Source organism: Gorilla gorilla, chromosome 8 (assembly GCF_029281585.2).
Source record: "Gorilla gorilla gorilla isolate KB3781 chromosome 8, NHGRI_mGorGor1-v2.1_pri, whole genome shotgun sequence".
Taxonomy (NCBI): Eukaryota; Metazoa; Chordata; class Mammalia; order Primates; family Hominidae; genus Gorilla; species Gorilla gorilla.
Genome location: NC_073232.2, coordinates 122,861,651 through 122,882,715, shown reverse-complemented (window position 1 = coordinate 122,882,715; position 21,065 = coordinate 122,861,651). Strand labels below are relative to the sequence as shown.

Sequence of the window (21,065 nt, the reverse complement as noted above, 5' to 3'; positions counted from 1 at the left end):
AAGATTTGAAGGAAATGCCCCAAAATATTAATATTGGCAGGCCAAAGCAGATGATCACCTGAGCCCAGGAGTTCAAGGTTGCAGTGAGCTGTGATCCTGCCACCGCACTCCAGCGTGGGTGATGGGATGAGACCCCCCCCACCATCTCTTAAAATATATGTTCTTCAATTCCACTATGGTGAATGTAATGCATTTGTAACAGTATTAACAAAATCTCCAAGTGGAAGAATCAGTACTATTCTGAGGAAAGGACTATCCAGCCAAAGAGAAGCATAGATTTTCTTATGAATCACTGGCTAACTCCTTGGGTAAATGTCTGTCCTTCCTCTAAGTTTCTGAGTTAAGCATGCTCAGGAATGTCACATTTTTCTATTCAGTTTCATTAGAATTAATTCATGACTAAGATATCGCAAAGAATATAGGCTTTTACAAAAATTTTGTTTCATCATTTAGGTGCTTTATTGTTATAAATTTACTGGCATTTCATTATACTAATATCCTTGGGGAAATGCTTAAGAACAATATTAAGAAGTTCTAGAATGATGCTATGTTTGTAACATCCCTTGAATTGAATCCTGGAACTTACCTTACACCAAATTCTGTATTATAAGGGGTTAGTCATATCAGAACAACTCTACAAATCGTAAACTATACACACCAAGCATTCATGATGAATATTCTTAGGTAGTTGTTTAAAAAAAATTCTTGGGTAACTGTGTAAGAAAAATGGTAGAAATATTAGAAAGATATTATAGTTACGTAACCCTTTGAACGGAGTCATAGAACATATACCAAATTCTCTATTATAGATCAGTTATGTTATAGCAAAGCTACAAAGTATAAATAATACACCGAACATTTAAAGATTCAGCCAGTCAAAATGAAAACCCAAAGTAAACTCACATTTTTAAATTCAATTTAAAGTCCCATTACTATTTCTTTATTTTAAAAGTATCTCTTTAGGTATTTCTGGTTTCCAATGATGGAAGAGTAGCTCCTAACAAATTCTCCTGCAGATAACCAGTATAAACTCAGGCCAGGGAAATCAAGAAAAAGAAATTAAAGGTAAATATTTGAAAAGGAAGAAATAAAACTGCCTCTTTCTTGCAAATGACATGACTGTCTATGTAGAAAATCTCAATCTACAAAAAGCTACGAGGACTATTGAGGTAGTTTTCCAGGGTCACAGGAGACCCCCAGTGCTTAAAGACCTACTTTCAAAGAAAAGAGTAGTATGGAAAGGGAAAAAAAATGTAACTTCACAACAAAGAAACCTGGCAAGTACAATGTTGGGTAGGTGATCAAGGTAAACATCAGTGATAAAACATGTTAATAATATGTACTATTATATGAGGTAATGAGAATACTTCGCTTCTGTGGTATTAGCTCCAATCTAACCATGAGAAAAATATTAGACAAACCTAATTTGAGGGACATTCTACAAAATATCTGAATATTCTTCAAAATTGTCAAGATATGATAAACAATGACAGAGAAATTGTCACAGACTAGAGGAGATATAAGTAAATGTAATGTATCCTCTGTGGGATCCTAGAAAAGAAAAAGGGCCTTAGTGGAAAAACTAGTCAAATCTGAATAAAATCTTGAGCTTAGTTGATAGTAATGTATCAATGATAAATATACCATGGTAGGGGCTGATTTTGTGCTTCCCTTCCCAAATTCACATGTTGAAGTCCTAACCCTCAATACCTCAAATTTAACTGTATTTGGAGACAGGCCTTTTAAAGAGGTGATTAAGTTAAAATGAGGCCTTACATCCAATCTGATTAGTGTTCTCACTGGAAGAGACTATGACAAATGAAAAGCCACATAAAACACTATATTAGTCATAAAACCGATTATTTAATTGAAGCTATAAAAAAGGCAGTATAAGTGATAAAATAATTAGGAAAGAATATTTAGCATGTTTCAAAACATTTAAAATAGGAGCAGAACATTTTACAAAAAGTTGTACAGGAAATTAAATTCTTAAACTATAAGTACAAACATGACATTACAAAGTATCTTATAAAATACAAAGACAAATATAAAAGGACTATGATGCTTTAAGTCTGAAAACTATTGGCCAAATATTTAGGTTTAAATTTACAGTTCCTGGGTATGAGAATCATATTACTATATACATCTCCCAAACCAGTAGGTAGTATTTTCCAATTAACCATGTGTGGTATCATCTTCTACAAAGTCTTTGGCCATCTCTGCTGTGATCACATCAATATGACTAACCTGAAGAATAAATGTTAAAAACAAAAATCTGTTAAATACATCAGTGTTTACATTGTATAGGGTAAATATATACAGCCTATCAACTACATTTTTTAATTTTTAATTTTTTTTTTTTGTTTTGAGATGGAGTCTTGCTCTGTTGCCCAGGCTGGAGTGCAGTGGCACCATCTTGGCTCACTGCTACCTCCGCCTCCCAGGTTCAAGCAATTATTCTGCCTCAGCCTCCCAAGTAGCTGGGACTACAGGTGCACGCCAGCATGCCCAGGTAATTTTTGTATTTTTAGTAGAGATGGGGGTTTCACCATACTGGCCACGTTGGTCTCAAACTCCTGACCTGGTTATCTACCTGCCTTGGCCTCCCGAAGCGCTGGGATTACAGGCATGAGCCACTGCGCCCGGCCTATCACCTATATTTTACATATGAAGGAAAATAATTCTGAAGCACTGACTTATAAAACCTTTATTTACAGTGGTGTTTGTTCAATGCATGGATTTTAAAAATACGTATTTTAATGCTCTGAAGAAATAAATATCATGCCTAAACATCTAAACTACCTTTTTGTTCACTTTCTATTACTTTGCTATTTCATCAAGAATTTTAAGGTTGGGAAGACACCCAGGAAGAGCTATGCAGTCCATACAAATGAACATATGTAATTGTTAAAGACTGCATTACAGAAGCATTGAATAGACTGGACAGAAAGATATTGTTTGTTAATGCCAATGAAAATAAAACCAATGCAATGCCATAAAATACTGCTAAACTTCATAGTTATTTGAAGGAAAAGTTCTTTCTTTACAAAGACATCAGATAAGCAAAGACTTTCTAAGTTTTCTTTCACTATTTAAGTAACATAAAATCAGAATTCAACAAATATAATTAAATACAAACTTAAACTCAATGTAAAATAAAATTACCTTATTTCTGAACTTTACACCATAGAATTTGTCAGCTGACTCAAGCAGTTCAGGCCTAAAAGTAGTTGTAATAAACTGAGCATGTACAGCAAGTTCCATAATCATATCTGTAAAAAGAAAATAGTGCTTTAACAAATTTCTCTTTTCAGCAGATCTGAAAATTTAAAAAGCAACTATCTTTACTCTTACTAAAATTCAAAACTGCCTGAGTTTGATTTTTTCATATATACATCAGCAAATATTACCAGCTTATTGTTAAATATAAAACCAAAACTGTACTGAAACTGTACCTGACACAGCCTTTCTGTGCTGAGCATCCAGAGCCTGGTCAATCTCATCAAACAAGTAAAATGGAGCCGGGTCACATTTCTGAATGGCAAAAATCAGAGCAAGGGCTACCAAGGATTTCTGTCCACCTGAAAGCTGTTGCATTTCTCTCATTTCACCTTGTTTTCCTGTAAATGACACCTAAAAATAAACATATTATGAGTTAATATCCTAAAGGGCAGAATCACCACCATCTTTCAAAAGTAACTTGCATATGATGCACCAATCAGATTTGCAAAAGATACTATAAATTCTATTACGGTAATGCTCTGAGGAAAATGGAATATAAAGGTATTTTACCCTAATTCCAACTCCAGTAAACTGGTCAACTGATGGGACACTGCTTTGTGAGCCAGAACCCCTCTCACTCTCACCACTCCCTTCTCCTTCATCTTGAGACTGACTGCCCTCCACATCTCCTTTCTTCATCACCAAAGTAGCTTTGCCACCAGGTACTAACTTCTGGAATACTTCACTGAAGTTCTTGGATACCTTAAAACAAAAGCAGATTGAAATATAAATTTTGCTTAGAATTATATATAACACTTAAGTAAAATATTTAAAAGCAACCAATTATTTTTTAATCTTAAGAACAAGGATAACAGACTAGATCCTTCTAAGGGCTGTGTAAAACATTCAAGTTACTGTAAACCTATATGCTAGGTTTGTTCACATGTATTAGATTCACCTGTTAATGAGGAAAAACGCTTTAAAATCTTTACAAACTGAAAATAGCTGAAGCTTTTGTCCTCTGTGTGTATGTTTTAACTACAAAGCGAAACATACCTGTTTGAAAGTTAACTGAATAGCTTCATATTTCCGAAGTTCAAGTACATTCATCAGTTCCATGATCGATTTGTAACCCCTATCTAACTCTTCTTGACGCTTTATTAACTTTTCTTTCTGCTCGGAGAAATTTACAAACTGATCCAAAGCCTTTTTGTTAACATGGCTGTACTTCTTTAATTCTGTGTTGCACTGCTCAAGTTTTCGAAACAACTATAAAGAGAAAATATGTATTCATATAAATAAATTTATATACTGAGCAATTTGTAACAAGACTTCAAATTTAAAACCAACCTGTTTGAGGCTCAGTGTCTGGTACTTTTCAAATGCTTCCTGGGGAAGTGATCCAAGTTCTCGAATTTTCTTCATACACTCTTCTTTCTTCTTCAATAGCATGCCTTGCCGATTTGTCATCTTTTCCAGTTCTTTAGTATCATGATTTATAGCATCCATATGTTCTTTTTCCATATTTTTCCAGCGCTCCATACTCTTCTGAAGCTCCTTAATTCCAGCTTCTGTTTTATCAATGGAATTGTCCAAATCTAAGATGGGGGGAAACAAAATTAGGCTATAATACCTATAAAGCCAGTGTTATATGTTGAGTAAAGATTTTTATGATCAAACCTACCAAAATAGGTTTTAGGTTTTGTGTTTAAAATTTTCTGTGACAATTTATGAACCACGTTAAGTCAGTACAAAATTAGAAGTATATATGAGTCACTCAAATATATAATTTTCATTATTCAATGTTAATGCTTACAAACTATAGTTATTTTCTAGCAACTAAGTGATAAGAGAAACTTTAGTCAGGTATTTCATATTTTATCAACAAAATGAATCATTTATGGTCTCAAAATTGTCATAAACATTTCAGTAAAACAAAAGTTACTATTTATAGTCAACTTCCTAAATTCCATTTGCTATACATTGTTTATAATGGAAAACAAAAAATCATTAGTATATGCTTCTGCCTATTTGGACATTTCATTCTGTAGTAAACAATTTTATAAAACATGCATATAAACAAAATTTTACTACATAAAAATTCACCTTCTGATCGTGCCATAGTGTCTTTTACTCTTTTATTGATGGCTTCAAGTTCTGATGTTGTGGCTGTGAGAACAGTACCCCCTTCTGTCTCTCTCAGCTCATTAAGTTCCTGTAACAAAAAATACAAATTCCATTAGTTTCAAATGTTATGACTGCCAACATTTTCTATAGCTATTGTCTGAATAAACATTCAAGAAAACAAAAAAATATAAATACTTCATATAATTACAAATACTTAGAAGTATCCATTAAAGGGAAGAAAAAAAAGACATAATTACTAGAAAATTTCTAAGCATCTAACCACCACTGAAAAAATATTAACTAACATTTACTAAGTACTTAGAATGTGTCAGGATAGCAATTATATAAAACAAGTATGATAAAGCTTAATTTACACAAGAAACTGAGGCTTAGAAATAGTGACTTGTCCAAAATCACACACTAGGTGGCAGAATTCCAACCCAAGGCCCACAAGACACTAAGCTGTCTGTCCCCAAAGCCCATGCTTTCAATCAGAGCCTCTGATATAACCACTTGCAATAGGTCATGGCCACCAAGGAGCCCTTTAAAAAAAAAAAAAAAACACATACACACCTGTTCTACTTGGTCCAAGCGTTTTCTCAGATTCTCATTGAGATAAGTCTCTACTCGAGTAATAATACCTTCTAATTTAATTCTTTCATTTAGCAACTGTCTGTTTTCCTAGAATTAAGAAAAAGTTGTCTATATAAGCATGTACATTTCACACACAGGAATGGTGCTCATTTGCTGTCCTCTCTAGTACTTGTGCTCACGTGAGCTGAAATGAAGTTTAATATGTTATATTCTTCAAAAAAGCCCTATACTTTCTTCATTTTTCTCTTATCAATTCATAATGTTAAATTTTTGTGGCTGGCTCTTTTTATAACGCATGCTGTCAAAAACAGTTTCTTTAAACGCTTTTCATTTTTTAGAATCGGTGTTGGTAGTTTACATCTATGCAGTTTTAAAAATCAATTAAAATGCTTAATCAAAACATTAAATATGTAAAGGCAGTAAGATATAAATATGGTAAGGCTAACAAGCTCAAACTCATAGCAATACTTACAACTAATAAGTAACGCTAATTAACTAAATTTTAAGGAAATGAAAATGTCTTGTATAATCCTAACCTAGCTAGAATGGTTTAGAAAAACAAAATCTTATTTACTCCTATGTATATTAAAAGTCCAAGCCTCATTTTAATATTTTCTCAGTTCTTTTCTTTCATATTCCCCTAGTTAGCAAGAAAGGCCCTTTTCACAATAGCCAATTACTAACGAATTTTTTTTCCAGTCAGCTGTCTACTTACCTGCTGAAGTTGACGAATCTCATCATTCAGTGCATCTACTCTCTTCTGATCTTCCAAACTCAGTTGAGAAAGCAAATCAGTTCCCAGTTCTGCTTTCAATGACTCTCTGGTAGACTCCATAGCATGCAAGCTTGCCTCCAAACTCTGTAAGCTACGTTGCTATATGACATTATCCATTTATTAGTAAGGTATTAGCCACTGTATTACTTATAGTGAAAATTTTAAAACAATCTATATTTGATTGAGCTAAATACATAGACATATCAACTCAAATATTAGGTGCCTATTAATTTGGTAATTAGGACTCTAGCAACAAGAAAAATATGATGTAATAGTATAGGTGGGGCAGATCATATTCCATGATTAAACTATACAAAAATCTTCAGGCATATTATAAGAACAAAAAGTTGCCAGGCGCAGTGGCTCATGCCTGTAACCCCAGCACTTTGGGAGGCCAAGGTGGGTGGATCACGAGGTCAGGAGTTCGAGACGAGCCTGGCCAACATGGTGAAACCCGTCTCTACTGAAAATACAAAAATTAGCTGGGTGTGGAGGCACACGCCTGTAATCCCAGCTACTCCAGAGGCCGAGGCAGGAGAATCGCTTGAACCCAGGAAGTGGAGGTTGCAGTGAGCCGAGATCACGCCATTGCACTCCAGCCTGGGCGATAGGGTGAGACTCCATCCCCCTCAAAAAAAAAAAGTTGTCAGAATATGTTGGGATGGTACAACTGTAGGCACATCTTTTTTTTTTTTTTTAAGCTCTTTGTAGTTTTAGTATTATACTACGTAAAAGATTTGTCAAAACTGTCAAGTTTATGAGACCAATAACACTATCACTTATAAGTTTGCTTTCTAATTTTAATACAATACAATCTGGACAAAACGGAATCAAATATTCAACTAATTCCATTGTGCTTCAGATAAAAATGGTTACTAACAAAAACTGACCATCAGACAGTACTCTTATGTCATAGCTTCAAATGCCTATTTGTTCAATGAAGGTGGAAAGTTTGAACGTGCCAACAATAGGAGACTTTGGGTATCCATGGATTTAAGAATGGTAAAATAGATGTAGATATCCAAAAGTATGGGTCTAGCCTGGGCACAGTGGCTCACACCTGTATTCCCAGCACTTTGGGAGGGCAAGACAGGTGGATCATCTGAGGTCAGGAGTTTGAGACAAGCCTGGACAATATGGTGAAACCCCATGTCTACTAAAAACACAAAATTAGCCGGATGTGGTGGCGTACGTCTGTAGTCCCAGCTACTCAGGAGGCTGAGACAGGAAAATCGCTTGAACCCAGGAGGTGGAGGCTGCAGTGAGCTGAGAATGCACCACTGCACTCCAGCCTGGGTGAGACAGAGACTCTGTCTTAAAAAAAAAAAAAAAAGGTATGGGTCCAAACAAAAATGAAACATAAAATTCAAGGATAACCCATATAATGTATGATCCATATTTCCATATTATTAATCTGTAACAATTGATCTATTACCAAAGATATACTTACGAACCTTAGGCATGAAGGTTTTCTCTGACTGCTGCCTCTTCTCTTTTAGCATCTTCATTTCTGATAATATGCTATCTCTAGATGCTTTAAATTTCCTTTGCTGGGTCTCGATCTGTTGCATTTGGTTCATCAACTGATCAATTTCATTATTAATCCATATACAAGGCTAAGGAAAATTATCTCCAGGTTGTAAATATATCGTATGTTCTTAATTCTTTTTAGACACAACACCATGTAACCCTTCCTTTTCTTTACCCCCAAATAACATTTATGTCCTCAAATTTATGGACCAAAACAATGCTGAACTATATTACCCAAAATGCATTCAATCATAAAGAAGCTTGAAACATTTCACCCCATTTCACTCTCATAATAACATGTATACTGTTTTACTAAAAGTTATACAAAACAAATTCTTGGAAAACCATAAAGGAGGTTAGGTGAAATCTAACAATATTACATACTTTTAAATATCTTTTCATTCAACAAATGTTTACTGTTACTATGCTTAAGGCACTATGTTAAGGGTTTATGTATGAAGAGTTCTTGCCATGTGTGGAATAATTCAGTCTAGCTGGATTATCAAACACAGGAAGACAGCTGGTATACACTGTGAACATCCTCCTTTTCCTCGGTATTTCCCCATACTCTCTTTGTGTTAACATCTTGCCAAATTCAGGCAGTTCTTTAAAGTGCGATATGCAGACCCCTGCAAGGTCAAAGCTCAGGTGCTTATTTTTCTTTTTCTGTGCTTGCATTGATGGCACAGAAGTTATAAATCTGCAGTTCTTAAAAAATGCCAGTTTCACCTGAAGCAGTTAAAAATCACTAACTTTATATCTATTCTTGATGCTCAAGTACCTATATTTTTCAACTTGTGTGGCGAAATGGAAAGCACACATAAAGTACTTCTTATACCAAAGCACCATGGTGGTTTTAAGAAAATCCACATATACAATTGTTTCATTTGTGAACTGAACTAACCACTCCTCATGTAGCACCATTTTTATGTAAAAAAAAAACTATGGTTACTCCGACTTGGTTATCTGACAGCCATTTCCTCCACTAACATTAAATCTGCACCAAATAACTTCAAGACAGTAAAATCTAACATTTTTCACCCTCCCCTGCCACCTTTTTTTTTTTTTTTTTTTTGAGACAGGGTCCCACTTTGTCACCCAGGCTGGAGTGCAGTGGTTCGATCTCAGCTCACCGCAACCTCCACCTCCCAGGCTCAAGTGATCTTCCTGCCTCAGCCTCCAAAGTAGCTGGGACTACAGGCCTGTGCCACTGCACAAGTACAATAAACTGCCAGTCCTTATATATTTGACTTCTAAGCAGTATGTAACATTGCTGATGTCTCCCCCACTCTCTTCCTTAAAACATTATCTCTTGCTTACATAAATTTAACAGGGAAGAAGGAAAAAAAAAACTACCAAGGTTTTACTTGTACAATTCACAAACTGATCCTTCTCAGTTTCCTCTTTCTTTGCCTGATACAACCTTTATTTTGGTGTTCTATGGGTTCTTTTCTTCCAAGTGACTTCATGGTATTAGCTACTTAACACTTAAGCAAAGAATCATTAAAATAGCTTTTAGTCTTCAAGAGCTAAACAAACATAAGCTCTTGAACTTAAATAAAACACAAGAAATTTTTAATATGTGAAAAAACAAAAGATTATATATGGCAACCAAAACACAGTTCTTCCCCCCACAATATCTATCATTATGCACAAAACAAAAAGATATTTTCAATATTTCTGCGCAGGTTTTCATTGAGCTTTGCTTCAAGTTCACCTAGTTCTTCTTCTGCTTTTCTAACATCTTTTTGCAATTCAAGTCGAGACTTCCTTGTGTCATAATAACCTCCAGTTAGAGCACCCCGATGGCTGACTTGGTCACCTATAAACACAACATATGTAATAGGTCTGTACAACTTTTTTATTCAATGATAAATTGACTTATAACAAAAAAACTAACCTACAGGCTTTAAGTAATGAGAATTGAAAATAATTTAAACCACCCTGAAAAAATTTTGCTTTTCAATGCTAGAATTTTTTTTTTTTTTTTTTTTGAGACAGGGTCTTGCTCTGTTGCTCAGGCTGGAGTACAGTGGTGCAGTCATAGCTCACTGCAACCTCAAACTCCTGGATTCAAGTGATCCTCCTGCTTCAGCCTCCTGAGTGGCTATGACTACAGGTGTGCATCACCACACCTTTTTTGTAGAGACCAGGTCTTGCTATGTGCCCAGGCGGTTCTCGAACTCCTGGCCTCAAGTGATCCTCATGCTTCAGCCTCTCAAGTATCTGGGATTACAGAGTCAAGCCACTGTGCCCAGCCAAAATTTGCAGTCTTTTTAAAAAAAAAAAAAAAAAGACCCTCCAGTTGAACCTGAACATCTACCAGAGGGCAAGGAAGTGAAGACTAAAGAGGAAATATTAGTAGGACACAGGACCTAGCCTGAAACTTCCACTGGACATATTTGGGAAAATTTGAGCATCAAAATAACAATACCAATGTAATAACACATTGAATTTTTAAAAAAAGAATTCATGAATCACAGTGATACTTTAAAAAATGAAAATTGGAGACTCTTTTCTACAGAAGAGTGACAGCTAATAAATGCAGCAGCAATAACAGAATTTATGAATCACCATTTTGAAACCCCCCAGTGTAACAACTGATTCAGGCAAGAGTCAACAAAGGTGCTAAAGCAACTGAAGTTGTTGGGAGAACCTGACTTGAAGAATAATCTCACATATTATTAAATTACAAAGGGGCAAAGGGATACCTTTACAACGGAGAGATCTGCAGGTGATCAAACCTAGTATCACTAAAAATGGGACACATTATATGACACCATAAGTACATATCATTCATGTAGCATTCATGCCAACAATATTTAAACAATGATGAGGAAGCAATAAGACAAATCCAGAAAATGGAACTTTTCTGGATTTCTCTGGGTGGGGAGAAGGGAGCAGGAGGAACTGTCTTATATTTAAAGAATCTAGACCGGGCATGGTGGCTCACGCCTGTAATCCCAGCACTTTGGGAGGTTGAGGCGGGCGGATCACCTGAGGTCAGGAGTTCAAGACCAGCCTGACCAACATAGAGAAACCCCGTCTCTACTAAATACAAAATTAGCCGGGCATAGTGGCACATGTCTGTAATCCCAGCTACTTGGGAGGCTGCGGCAGGAGAATCGCTTGAACCCGGGAGGCGGAGGTGGTGCTGAGCTGAGATCATGCCACTGCACTCCAGCCTGGGCTCGAAACTCCATCTCAAAAAAAAAAATAAATAAAGAGAAGACACTATATGCATACTTGATTTAATCCTAAATAGAAAAATATTTTAGGATAATTGAGAAAATTTGAATATGGATACTTTTTAGAGGATATTAGGTTGATGTTAAATTTCTTAGGTGTAACAATGATACTGTGGCTATACAAAAGAATGTTCTTATTGTTAGGAGATGCATGCTTAAATTTTAGAGATGACATGTCATGATGTTTTACTTATTCTTGGATGGTTCAAAAACAACCACAACAAAATGTACATATACAGAAACAAAGCTTGCGGGGAGACGGGTTTACCTGCTTTCTTCAACAAATAAAGAGGAAAAAAAAAAATTGAGGGCAGGTAAACTAAACCTATATACTGGAGGTTCTTAACCTGGATTTCAAAGATAAAATTCAGAAGATCTGTGATTTGAGTAGGAAAAAAATTTACATCTTTATTAACCTCAAAATGAGATTTAGCATTTCCCTTCTATAACGAACACAAGAACCACAGTAGTAGTATTAGTATCTGTGACTACCGAAAGAAGAGCTATTTTCATATTAGGTAACACTTGTCAGATGTCAAAATATTGTTTACATGTATCAGTACTTCAAACTTATGGTAGTTATTAGACCCACTACTATCTTGTTTTTTGAATACATTAAAGAATTATATATTTTTTAAAATAACCATGCGAATACAATTCATCTCCTTTGTGATCCAAAGTATTTTAATTTATGCACTAAAAATTGTGTTGAATGTGGCTTTTGTTGTGGAAAAGAAAAAAAGTAAAAAAAAAAAAATTGTGAAGAAGGATCCATAGGCTTCAAACAGCCAAAGCAGTCCACGCTGCAAAAAAGGTTAAGAACCCCTGCTATATACCAAATGATTACATTTCAGAGACATCAACTAAATATCAAGTACGAACCCTGTCTGGACTCTTAATTGAACAAACCAACTATTTAAAAAACGATAAAATAATTGAAAATAAATTTTTCTTTTTTTTTTGAGACAGGGTCTTGCTCTATCACCCAGGCTGGAGTGCAGGGGTGTGATCTTGGCTCACTGCACCCTCTGCCTCCCAGGTTTAAGCCATTCTCATGCCTCAGCCTTCTGAGTAGTTGGGATTACAGGTGTGCACCATCACACCCAGCTAATTTTTTGTATTTTTAGTAGAGATGGGGTTTCACCATGTTGGCTAAGCTAGTCTTGAATTCCCTCCTCAAGTTATCCACCTGCCTCAGCCTCCCAAAGTGCTGGGGTTATATATAGATGTGAGCCACCACGCCCGGCCAAAGGCAAAGGATGAATTTTTCGAATACTCTCAAAACCAGAATGTCTCCAAAATACTGTAAGATATATTCATCAGACATGCATACAGCTCAACTGACATATTATACAGATTATATGTCTCTTTGTTTTTTGAGACAGAGTCTCGCTCTGTCACCCAAGCTGGAGTGCAGTGGCGTGATCTCAGCTCACTGCAACCACTGCCTCCCAGGTTCAAGCAATTCTCCTGCCCCAGCCTCCTGAGTAGCTAGGACTACAGGTGCACACCACCACACCCAGCTAATCTTTGTATTTTTAGTGGAGACAGGGTTTTGCCTCGTTAGCCAGGCTGGTCTTGAACTCCTGACTTCAGGTGATCCACCTGCCTCAGCCTCCCAAAGTGCTGGGATTACAGGCATAAGCCATTGCGCCCAGCCAGATTATATGTTTTAAATGATTTGTTAGAATTTATCTGTTTAAAGCTAAGAATTAGTATTACAAACCTTCCAAAGTAATACAGTCCATAGTGAAAGCACGGGCCAGCTGGGTTGAAACTTCCATGCTACGACAAATAAGAGTCTTTCCAAACACATGTTTGAAAGCTTTGTCAAATCTGGGATTGTACCTCAGTTTGCTGATCATAGGAATAGCATCCTAAAAATGAAATTTTGTCAACAGAGAGATCACAACACAGTTAACTAAAAACTTAGAATTACGAAATTACATCTTTATGAAATACAAATAAACCATAAACACCATTATATTTCAAAACGATTGGCGTTTTCCCTGAAGTAGTTAGAAGACTCATTCCACTAGAATATCCTGGTGATTTTGCTCTTGTAATCAAGGTTTTCAATAGTAGAGCCTAATAGTGCTAAAGAGTTTAGTGGTTCTGAAGCTAGACTGCCCAAATTCAAACACTGGTTTCACCATTTATCAGATGTGTACTGTGGACAAGTTGCTTAACTTCCTCAGATAATAGTTACTTTATCTACGAAATCGTAGACAATACATACCTTCCTTATAAAGTTGTGAAGACTAAATGAGTTAATATATGCAAAACTTACGATAGTATCTCTCACATAAAAGGGCTAAATATAAATAGTACTTCCTCAAAATGTTTTAATTTTACATATTTTATATATCTAAATTAGATATTCAGGAAAATATTCTGTCAGATAAAATTTCATGGCCGGGCACGGTGGCTCACGCCTGTAATCCCAGCACTTTGGGAGGCCGAGGCGGGTGGATCACGAGGTCAGGAGATCGAGACCATCCTGGCTAACATGGTGAAACCCCGTCTCTACTAAAAATACTAAAAATTAGCCGGGCGTGGTGGTGGGCGCCTGTAGTCCCAGCTACTCGGGAGGCTGAGGCAGGAGAATGGCGTGAACCCAGGAGGCGGAGCTTGCAGTGAGCCGAGATCGCGCCACTGCACTCCAGCCTGGGCGACAGAGCGAGACTCTGTCTCAAAAAAAAAAAAAAAAAAAAAATTTCATTTCCTCTCTCCTAAACTGTTAGAACAGGGTTTTTAAAATTATGAAAATATATCCCATATATAGAAAAATGTAGTTAAGTATTCAGTGTAAATTAATAGAACACCAACATAACCACCACACAAGAAACAGAGCACTGCTGACACCCCAGAAGTCATGGGTGTGCTCCTTTCCTAATCACAAAGCAGTTACCTACAGTGGTTACCTGCCAGAAACGACCACTGCCGTGACTGTGCTAATCACTTCCTTGCACTTCCCAGTTCTATATATATATATATATTTTTTTTTTTTTTTGAGATGGAGTCTTGCTCTGTTACCAGGATGAAGCACAGTGGCATGATCTTGGCTCACTGCAACCTCTGCCTCCCCAGTTCAAGCGATTTTCCCGCTTCAGCCTCCCAAGTACCTGGGATTACAGGTGCCTACTACCACGTCCAGCTAATTTTTTGTATTTTTAGTAGAGACAGGGTTTTGCCATGTTGGCCAGGCTGGTCTTGAACTCCTAACCTCAGGTGATCTGCCCACCTCCCTCTCCCAAAGTGAGGGGATTACAGGCGTGAGCCACCGAGCCTGGCCCTAAGTTTGGTTTTGTTTTCTCAGCGTAAATGGAACCACGCTCCATGTACTCCTTTGTCTCTCGTTCCATTCATACATCATGTTTTTGAGACTCGATTTTTCTTACCCAAACTTCAAAGACAATTTGTAGATGTGATAGCAGAAAAAGTCAGACCCTTTGATAGCTTACAAGATTCTTAATGTTCCACTTAAATTATTGATCATTCTCATGGGGTTTCAGCTTTAACTTCAGAGGATGGTAAAACAGCTGATACTACCATCAACATTCTGAAGTCAAGTACCTCAAAGCAATTATACTGTTCTAAGAATGGTGTCTGAAGAATATTTTTAATCCACCTAAAGTGCACTTTTGTTACCAACAAAAGCAATATTATGCTTCCGAAGTCTATCACCTTACTAGCCATTTTTTTCATTTAATCCTAAGTACATCAAGACACTTTATACATGACAGTTCCTTGGGAATCTTTCTCCAACTCTCTAACCTTAATTATGTCACTCCCAGATATGCTCTCAAAGTATCCTGTACTTACGCTTTTAACACTGCACATTTGCAATGATTTGTTTCATATCTTAGCTTTTTTCTCTTCTTTTTAAATGATCCTCCCACTTCAGCCTCCCAAGTAGCTGGGATTACAGGCGTGCATCACCACACCAATCATAGCTGTCACTTCTGTCTCCCTCCCCAAAACCCACTCAGCACTAAGGTCCATGGGAAGACAGATATTTTTATCTCATACACCACTGAATCCCAGTGTATAGTGCCTGGGCACTAGCAACCTGTTAGACTATGTGATAAAAAATAACATTATAAAAGAGAAATACACCTTATCACACAATGACTCACATTGGTTTCAGGATAGGCTGTATCCCTGACATCTAATTTGTTAAGAGGCAGAAAAGTAACCTCTCCAGGAAGATTCATTTTATTAAACTCCATTAAAATCTTCGTGCTGACTTCATCTGAATCAACAATGTGATAAAATAACCTAAATATAAACAGAGTAAGACAAATCTTTATTGGTACTCAGGGTTTCCCCATGTTGCCCAAACTTATCAATCCTCCCACCTCAGCCTCCTGCATAGCTGGGACTAAAGGTGTGCACTTTTAAAATGTTATAAACACTTAAGCATCAAACAGTTTTTTCCTATATAATCCAAATAATTTTGGAAAATAAGACTACCTTAAAATTCCAATGGTGGGGAGGGAGAAACTCCCAAAAGGGGAAAGTTCTGGCTTCTATAATTAGGAACAAATACTTAGCAGCTACTTGTTTAATTAGAAAGTTAAGGAACCGAGATATAAAAAGATAATGGAAGATATGTTGTACAAAAACTACAAAAGTTGTTTCTTAAGCTATTCTTATTCCCTCTTCTAAAAATGCTAAATATCAAGCAAAAGCTTTAACCTGTTTCCAGCAGTGACTTCCACGCATGTGTAGAAAGCTGGTTCACATTCAAAGTTATTCATTACAATACCATGATAGCCATTTTGAACATGCTGGTTTATTCCTTTTCGACGAAAGTGGTCTAGCACTTTGTTTATGCTGTCTATTCCATTTAAAATGGCCTGTAAATTGTCAGAAATGAAAAATATTAAAATAATATCATCAATGGCACTCCTGGTAAGGAATGAGCCCACAACACCATACATTTTAAAAATATACCAGTGATTAAACTAAACATCCTCTCCAACAAACACATCACCTCCTCACAATATGCCAACTACATGTAACACCTTATATGAAAGGTTCTGTTCTATAACAGTAGTGTTAAAAATGGGCTCTTTATCTGAACATCAAAAGTGCTATTAATAGTATGTGTAGTAATAAAACTATTTAATCTCTATCATTTCATATTTAGAAGATAATTTGGACTCCTATTTATCACTTGGAACCTATGACCTACACCTTGAAAGGTAAAAAATTATTAAGTAACGATTAACTCAATGACTCAGAGTAAACAGAGGTGATGAAAAGAACCTGCCCACCTTTCCTGTTGCTGCTCTAAGAAGTTGTTGCTTCTTTTCAAGATCTTCTCTTTTAGCAGCAAGTGCTTGCTGTTCTGCATTCTCTTCTCTCCACAAGTAGCTAATAAATAAAAAGTAGACTGTCTTTAATTTTAAACACATATGAGGATGCATTAACAGTATACAGTTTAGAATCAAAATACAGAAAACAAGCCTGACCGGTTAACTTGTAACTTAAAGACCACATAACAGCTAGTAACGAACATTACTGAAAACATTAATGCACATTTTAGTCTATACTAACTTTCTTTCACTTTGTAGTTCATCTTTCTTATTTTTTACTTCGTAATATTTTCTGTCCAGTTCTTCTACTCGAGCTTTGACTTCATTAAGATCCTGGTCCAGTTTCTATGGAAATAAAAATAAATTTAAAATTCAATTTCATGAAACTAATCTACACTGACAGAAAGCAGATCAGTGGTTGCAGATGGATGGGGAAGGCGGACAAAAGGTGAGGCAGGAATTACAAAGGGGTATGGAAAACACTTTTGGGTAATAAACATGTTTATTGTCTTAACTGTGGTGATGGTTTTACCGATGTATACGTATGTCAAAACTCATCAAATTATATACCTTATTTTTGCCACTTTCCTGACTAGGAAAAATGATATACACTAAATATGTACAATTTACTGTATGTGAATTATACCTCAATGATGCTGTTGAAAAATCCAATTTCAGTTTTTGTTTTTTCGTTTTTTGTATTTTTAGTAGAGACGGGGTTTCACCGTGTTAGCCAGGATGGTCTCAATCTCCTGACCTCATGATCCGCCCGTCTCGGCCTCCCAAAGTGCTGAGATTACAGGCGTGAGACACTGCGCCCGGCCCATTTCAGTTTTTAAAAGTTGTCTTTAGGCAAAAGAGCATACCACCAGAAAACACAAACCATTAAATACTCTAAAACATGTTGCTAAATGTTAATTTGTTCATTAGTGATCTAAATCTTCCTATTTCTATAATATACACTCCAGAATTTTAGAAAAAAAATTCTAAGTTCTCATAATAGTCCATTATATACTTTCATACTGCCCCCTCTACACACACACACAACAGAACACAAAAACTATTTTCAACTATTTTACATTCAAGAAAAATGAGTTAAAAATCTTGGCAGAACCTATAAGAAATCTATAAGAACCTAACGTAAGATGCTGTTTCCTTAAGGAGAATTAATGAACTGTATTCATTAATTTAGTAGATTATACTGAGCTGAAAAAATCCAATAGCCTCATTGGCTAGAGTTTAAGGAAGCTGACGCTTCATCCACTTAGTGAAGTTACCAAAACCCCAGTATGTACCAGGCATTCTTAGAAGAGCTGGGGAATCATAAAAGACCAAAGCAAACAAAAATCCTTGCCTTATTGGGAAGCAATAAGACAAGCAAAATAAAGCTGAAGATCATCCTTCAGGGGAAGGGCTTCAAACTGCTTCATAAAGTAATTACATTCATCTGTTTGTATTATAACTAATTATTGTCAGATATCAAAGTAATTGTAAATATTCCCACAGAGTACTAACAATTATTCGTCCTCAGTAGTAACACTGACTTTTTGTCCAAAATTTTAATGAACAAAAGTCAATGTTACTACTAATTCCACTGACAAAAAGTCAATGTTACTACTGAGTCATAAAATCTTAGATCGGCCGGGCGCAGTGGCTCACACCTGTAATCCCAGCACTTTGGGAGGCCGAGGTGGGCAGCTCATGAAGTCAAGAGATGGAGATCATCCTGGGCAACATCGTGAAACCCCGTCTCTACTGAAACAAAAATTAGCCAGGCGTGATGGCACACGCCTGTAGTCCCAGCTACTGGGGGAGGCTGAGGCAGGAGAATCACTTGAACCCAGGAGGGGGAGGTTGCAGTGAGCCGAGATTGTGCCACTGCACTCCAACCTGGTGACACAGCAAGACTCTGTCTCAAAAAATCTTGGATAATCAGAATGACTTTTAACATCTTGGATAATTAAACCCTTTAATTCTACACATAAGGAATTTGGGACTCAGTGGTATCTGAAACCATAAAAGAGTTAACAAATTCCCTATGTAAAATTTAACTTTTCTGCAGCAATTACTTAATTCATCCCCAGGCTATCTGAACACGTGCTAAAAGAAGAGTATAAACCTTGAAAAGTCAGTTTTCCTAAATTAATGTTTCAACTTTCACAGTCCTAAACAATTCAAAGACTGTTGTGTTATTAACTAGCATTACAGCTTACAGTATTTTTTTTTTTTTTTTTTTTCTTTGAGACGGAGTCTCGCTCTGTCGTCCAGGCTGGAGTGCAGTGGTGCAATCTTGGCTCACTGCAAGATCTGCCTCCCAGGTTCACGCCATTCTCCTGCCTCAGCCTCCCAAGTAGCTGGGACTACAGGCGCCCGCCACCACGCCCAGCTAATTTTTTGTATTTTTTAGTAGAGATGTGGTTTCACTGTGTTAGCCAGGATGGATGGTCTCGATCTCCTGACCTCGTGATCCGTCCACCTCGGCCTCCCAAAGTGCTGGGATTACAGGCGTAAGCCACTGCGCCTGGCAGCTTACAGTATTTCTTAAGTCCTACATACTTTGTTTTTTTCCAGGTGTATCTGAACACTAATGGTTCCCTTTCTGACACCATGATGCTACTCAGAACCAGTAATAAAAGTAAGCTACCTATATTAAATTCAAAATATAATGTTTTGTAGACTTTATTAAATGCGTTACAACCTGGAAAAGAGAAAAGAAAACATTTAGTTTGCACTGAAACTATCTAAGAGCTTCCCCTTCTCCACAGCAGTTGCTACGGCCAAGATACCACTGACTTAAGTTAGAAAAGTCTAAAAATTTAGTTTGATAAGTATGTAGGATATGTATCACATAAATGAACCGTAATAAAGCATAATAAAACCACCAAAAAGACATTTTATTTTTCATACTGCAGGTTTTAAAAATATACTGTGGAAAAATTAATTTAGGATTATACCAAGAAGCAAAAGGCTATTTACGCCGGGCGTGGTGGCTCACGCCTGTAATCCCAGAGCTTTGGGAGGCTGAGGTGGGCGGATCACCTGAGGTCAGGAGTTCAAGACCAGCCTGACCAACATGGTGAAACCCTGTCTCTACTAAAATACAAAAATTAGTCGGGCGCAGTGGCAGGCGCCTGTAATCTCAGCTACGTGGGAGGCTGAGGTAGGAGAATCGCTTGAACCCAGGAGGCAGAGGTTGCAGTGAGCCAAGATCACACCATTGCACTCCAGCCTGGCAACAGAGTGGGACTGTCTCAAAAAAAAAGGCTATTTACATAACAAAATCAGCACTATAAAATCATCTCTGTCCAAAGGAAAGGCTTCATCTTCACAAGTGGTCATTCTGATAACAAAAAGTGTGGCTGGAGTAGTGGAAAATAATGAACTTCAAGCATGACAAAAAATGAATAAATTCTCTCACTGGAGGCACCTTCAAAAAGGGCATCTGCTGAGGTTGGTTTCATAAACTCAAGAGAAAACTCATTTTATTTCAAGAAAGGAGGTGTAACTATCAGTTCAGACTATACTAACCATATAAAGAACTGCCTGGATTAACCCAAGTTTTCCACTCCTCCCACAAAGTATCACAACTAAAACCCACAGCACGACTGGACTTCCAAAAACAGCAGGCTACACTCCTGGCAATTTTACCTACCTGTTGTTTATGCCTACAGAGGCTGTTGTGTTTGCTCCCCACTATATATTTTTTTCTTTATGTGAAGTGAGAATATGAGTACAAAGAAAACAGCTCTTTCTTTAAAACTTCACTGAGGTTTTGGATACATTTAAAGGTGAGTCACCAAAAACTTGAAGTGGGCAAATCACTATAACAGATTAGGGGCCAGGCATGGTGGCTCACACCTATAATCCCAGCACTTTGGGAGGCCGAGGCGGGCAGGTCACAAGGTCAAGAGATCGAGACCATCCTGGCTAACACAGTAAAACCCCATTCTACTAAAAATACAAAAAATTAGCCAGGCGTGGTGGCATGTGCCTGTGGTCCCAGCTACTTGGGAAGTTGAGGCAGGAGAATTGCTTGAACCCGGGAAGCGGAGGGTGCAGTGAGCTGAGATCGCGCCACTGCACTCCAGCCTGGGCGACAGAGCAAGACTCCATCTCCAAAAAAAAGAAGAGATTAGGGACAAATAATTATATATAATATACAATTAATAAGTACATAAATATTAATATATGTACTTTATAACAAATAATTTAAAATGTCAAGTCCCAAAAGTCAAGAAAAAACTG

The 21,065-nt window shown here is 36.9% G+C and overlaps 1 protein-coding gene across 1 annotated transcript in view; it reads right to left on the bottom strand.

Moving 5' to 3' along the window:
• Positions 1-1,300: 1,300 nt before the first annotated feature.
• The window catches only part of SMC3 (structural maintenance of chromosomes 3), a 37,956-nt gene continuing 18,191 nt past the window's right edge, over positions 1,301-21,065 (bottom strand). The window contains exons 14-29 of the mRNA XM_031015472.3: positions 17,062-17,165; positions 16,779-16,878; positions 16,198-16,358; positions 15,636-15,777; positions 13,223-13,373; positions 9,918-10,070; positions 8,173-8,324; positions 6,659-6,817; positions 5,923-6,030; positions 5,329-5,437; positions 4,573-4,820; positions 4,279-4,491; positions 3,793-3,984; positions 3,456-3,633; positions 3,166-3,272; positions 1,301-2,247 (exon numbers count right to left, since the gene is read on the bottom strand). Of these exons, the coding sequence (XP_030871332.1) occupies positions 2,176-2,247; positions 3,166-3,272; positions 3,456-3,633; positions 3,793-3,984; positions 4,279-4,491; positions 4,573-4,820; positions 5,329-5,437; positions 5,923-6,030; positions 6,659-6,817; positions 8,173-8,324; positions 9,918-10,070; positions 13,223-13,373; positions 15,636-15,777; positions 16,198-16,358; positions 16,779-16,878; positions 17,062-17,165 (2,349 nt within the window). The 3' untranslated portion in view covers positions 1,301-2,175. The remainder of the gene's footprint in view (positions 2,248-3,165; positions 3,273-3,455; positions 3,634-3,792; positions 3,985-4,278; positions 4,492-4,572; positions 4,821-5,328; positions 5,438-5,922; positions 6,031-6,658; positions 6,818-8,172; positions 8,325-9,917; positions 10,071-13,222; positions 13,374-15,635; positions 15,778-16,197; positions 16,359-16,778; positions 16,879-17,061; positions 17,166-21,065) is intronic.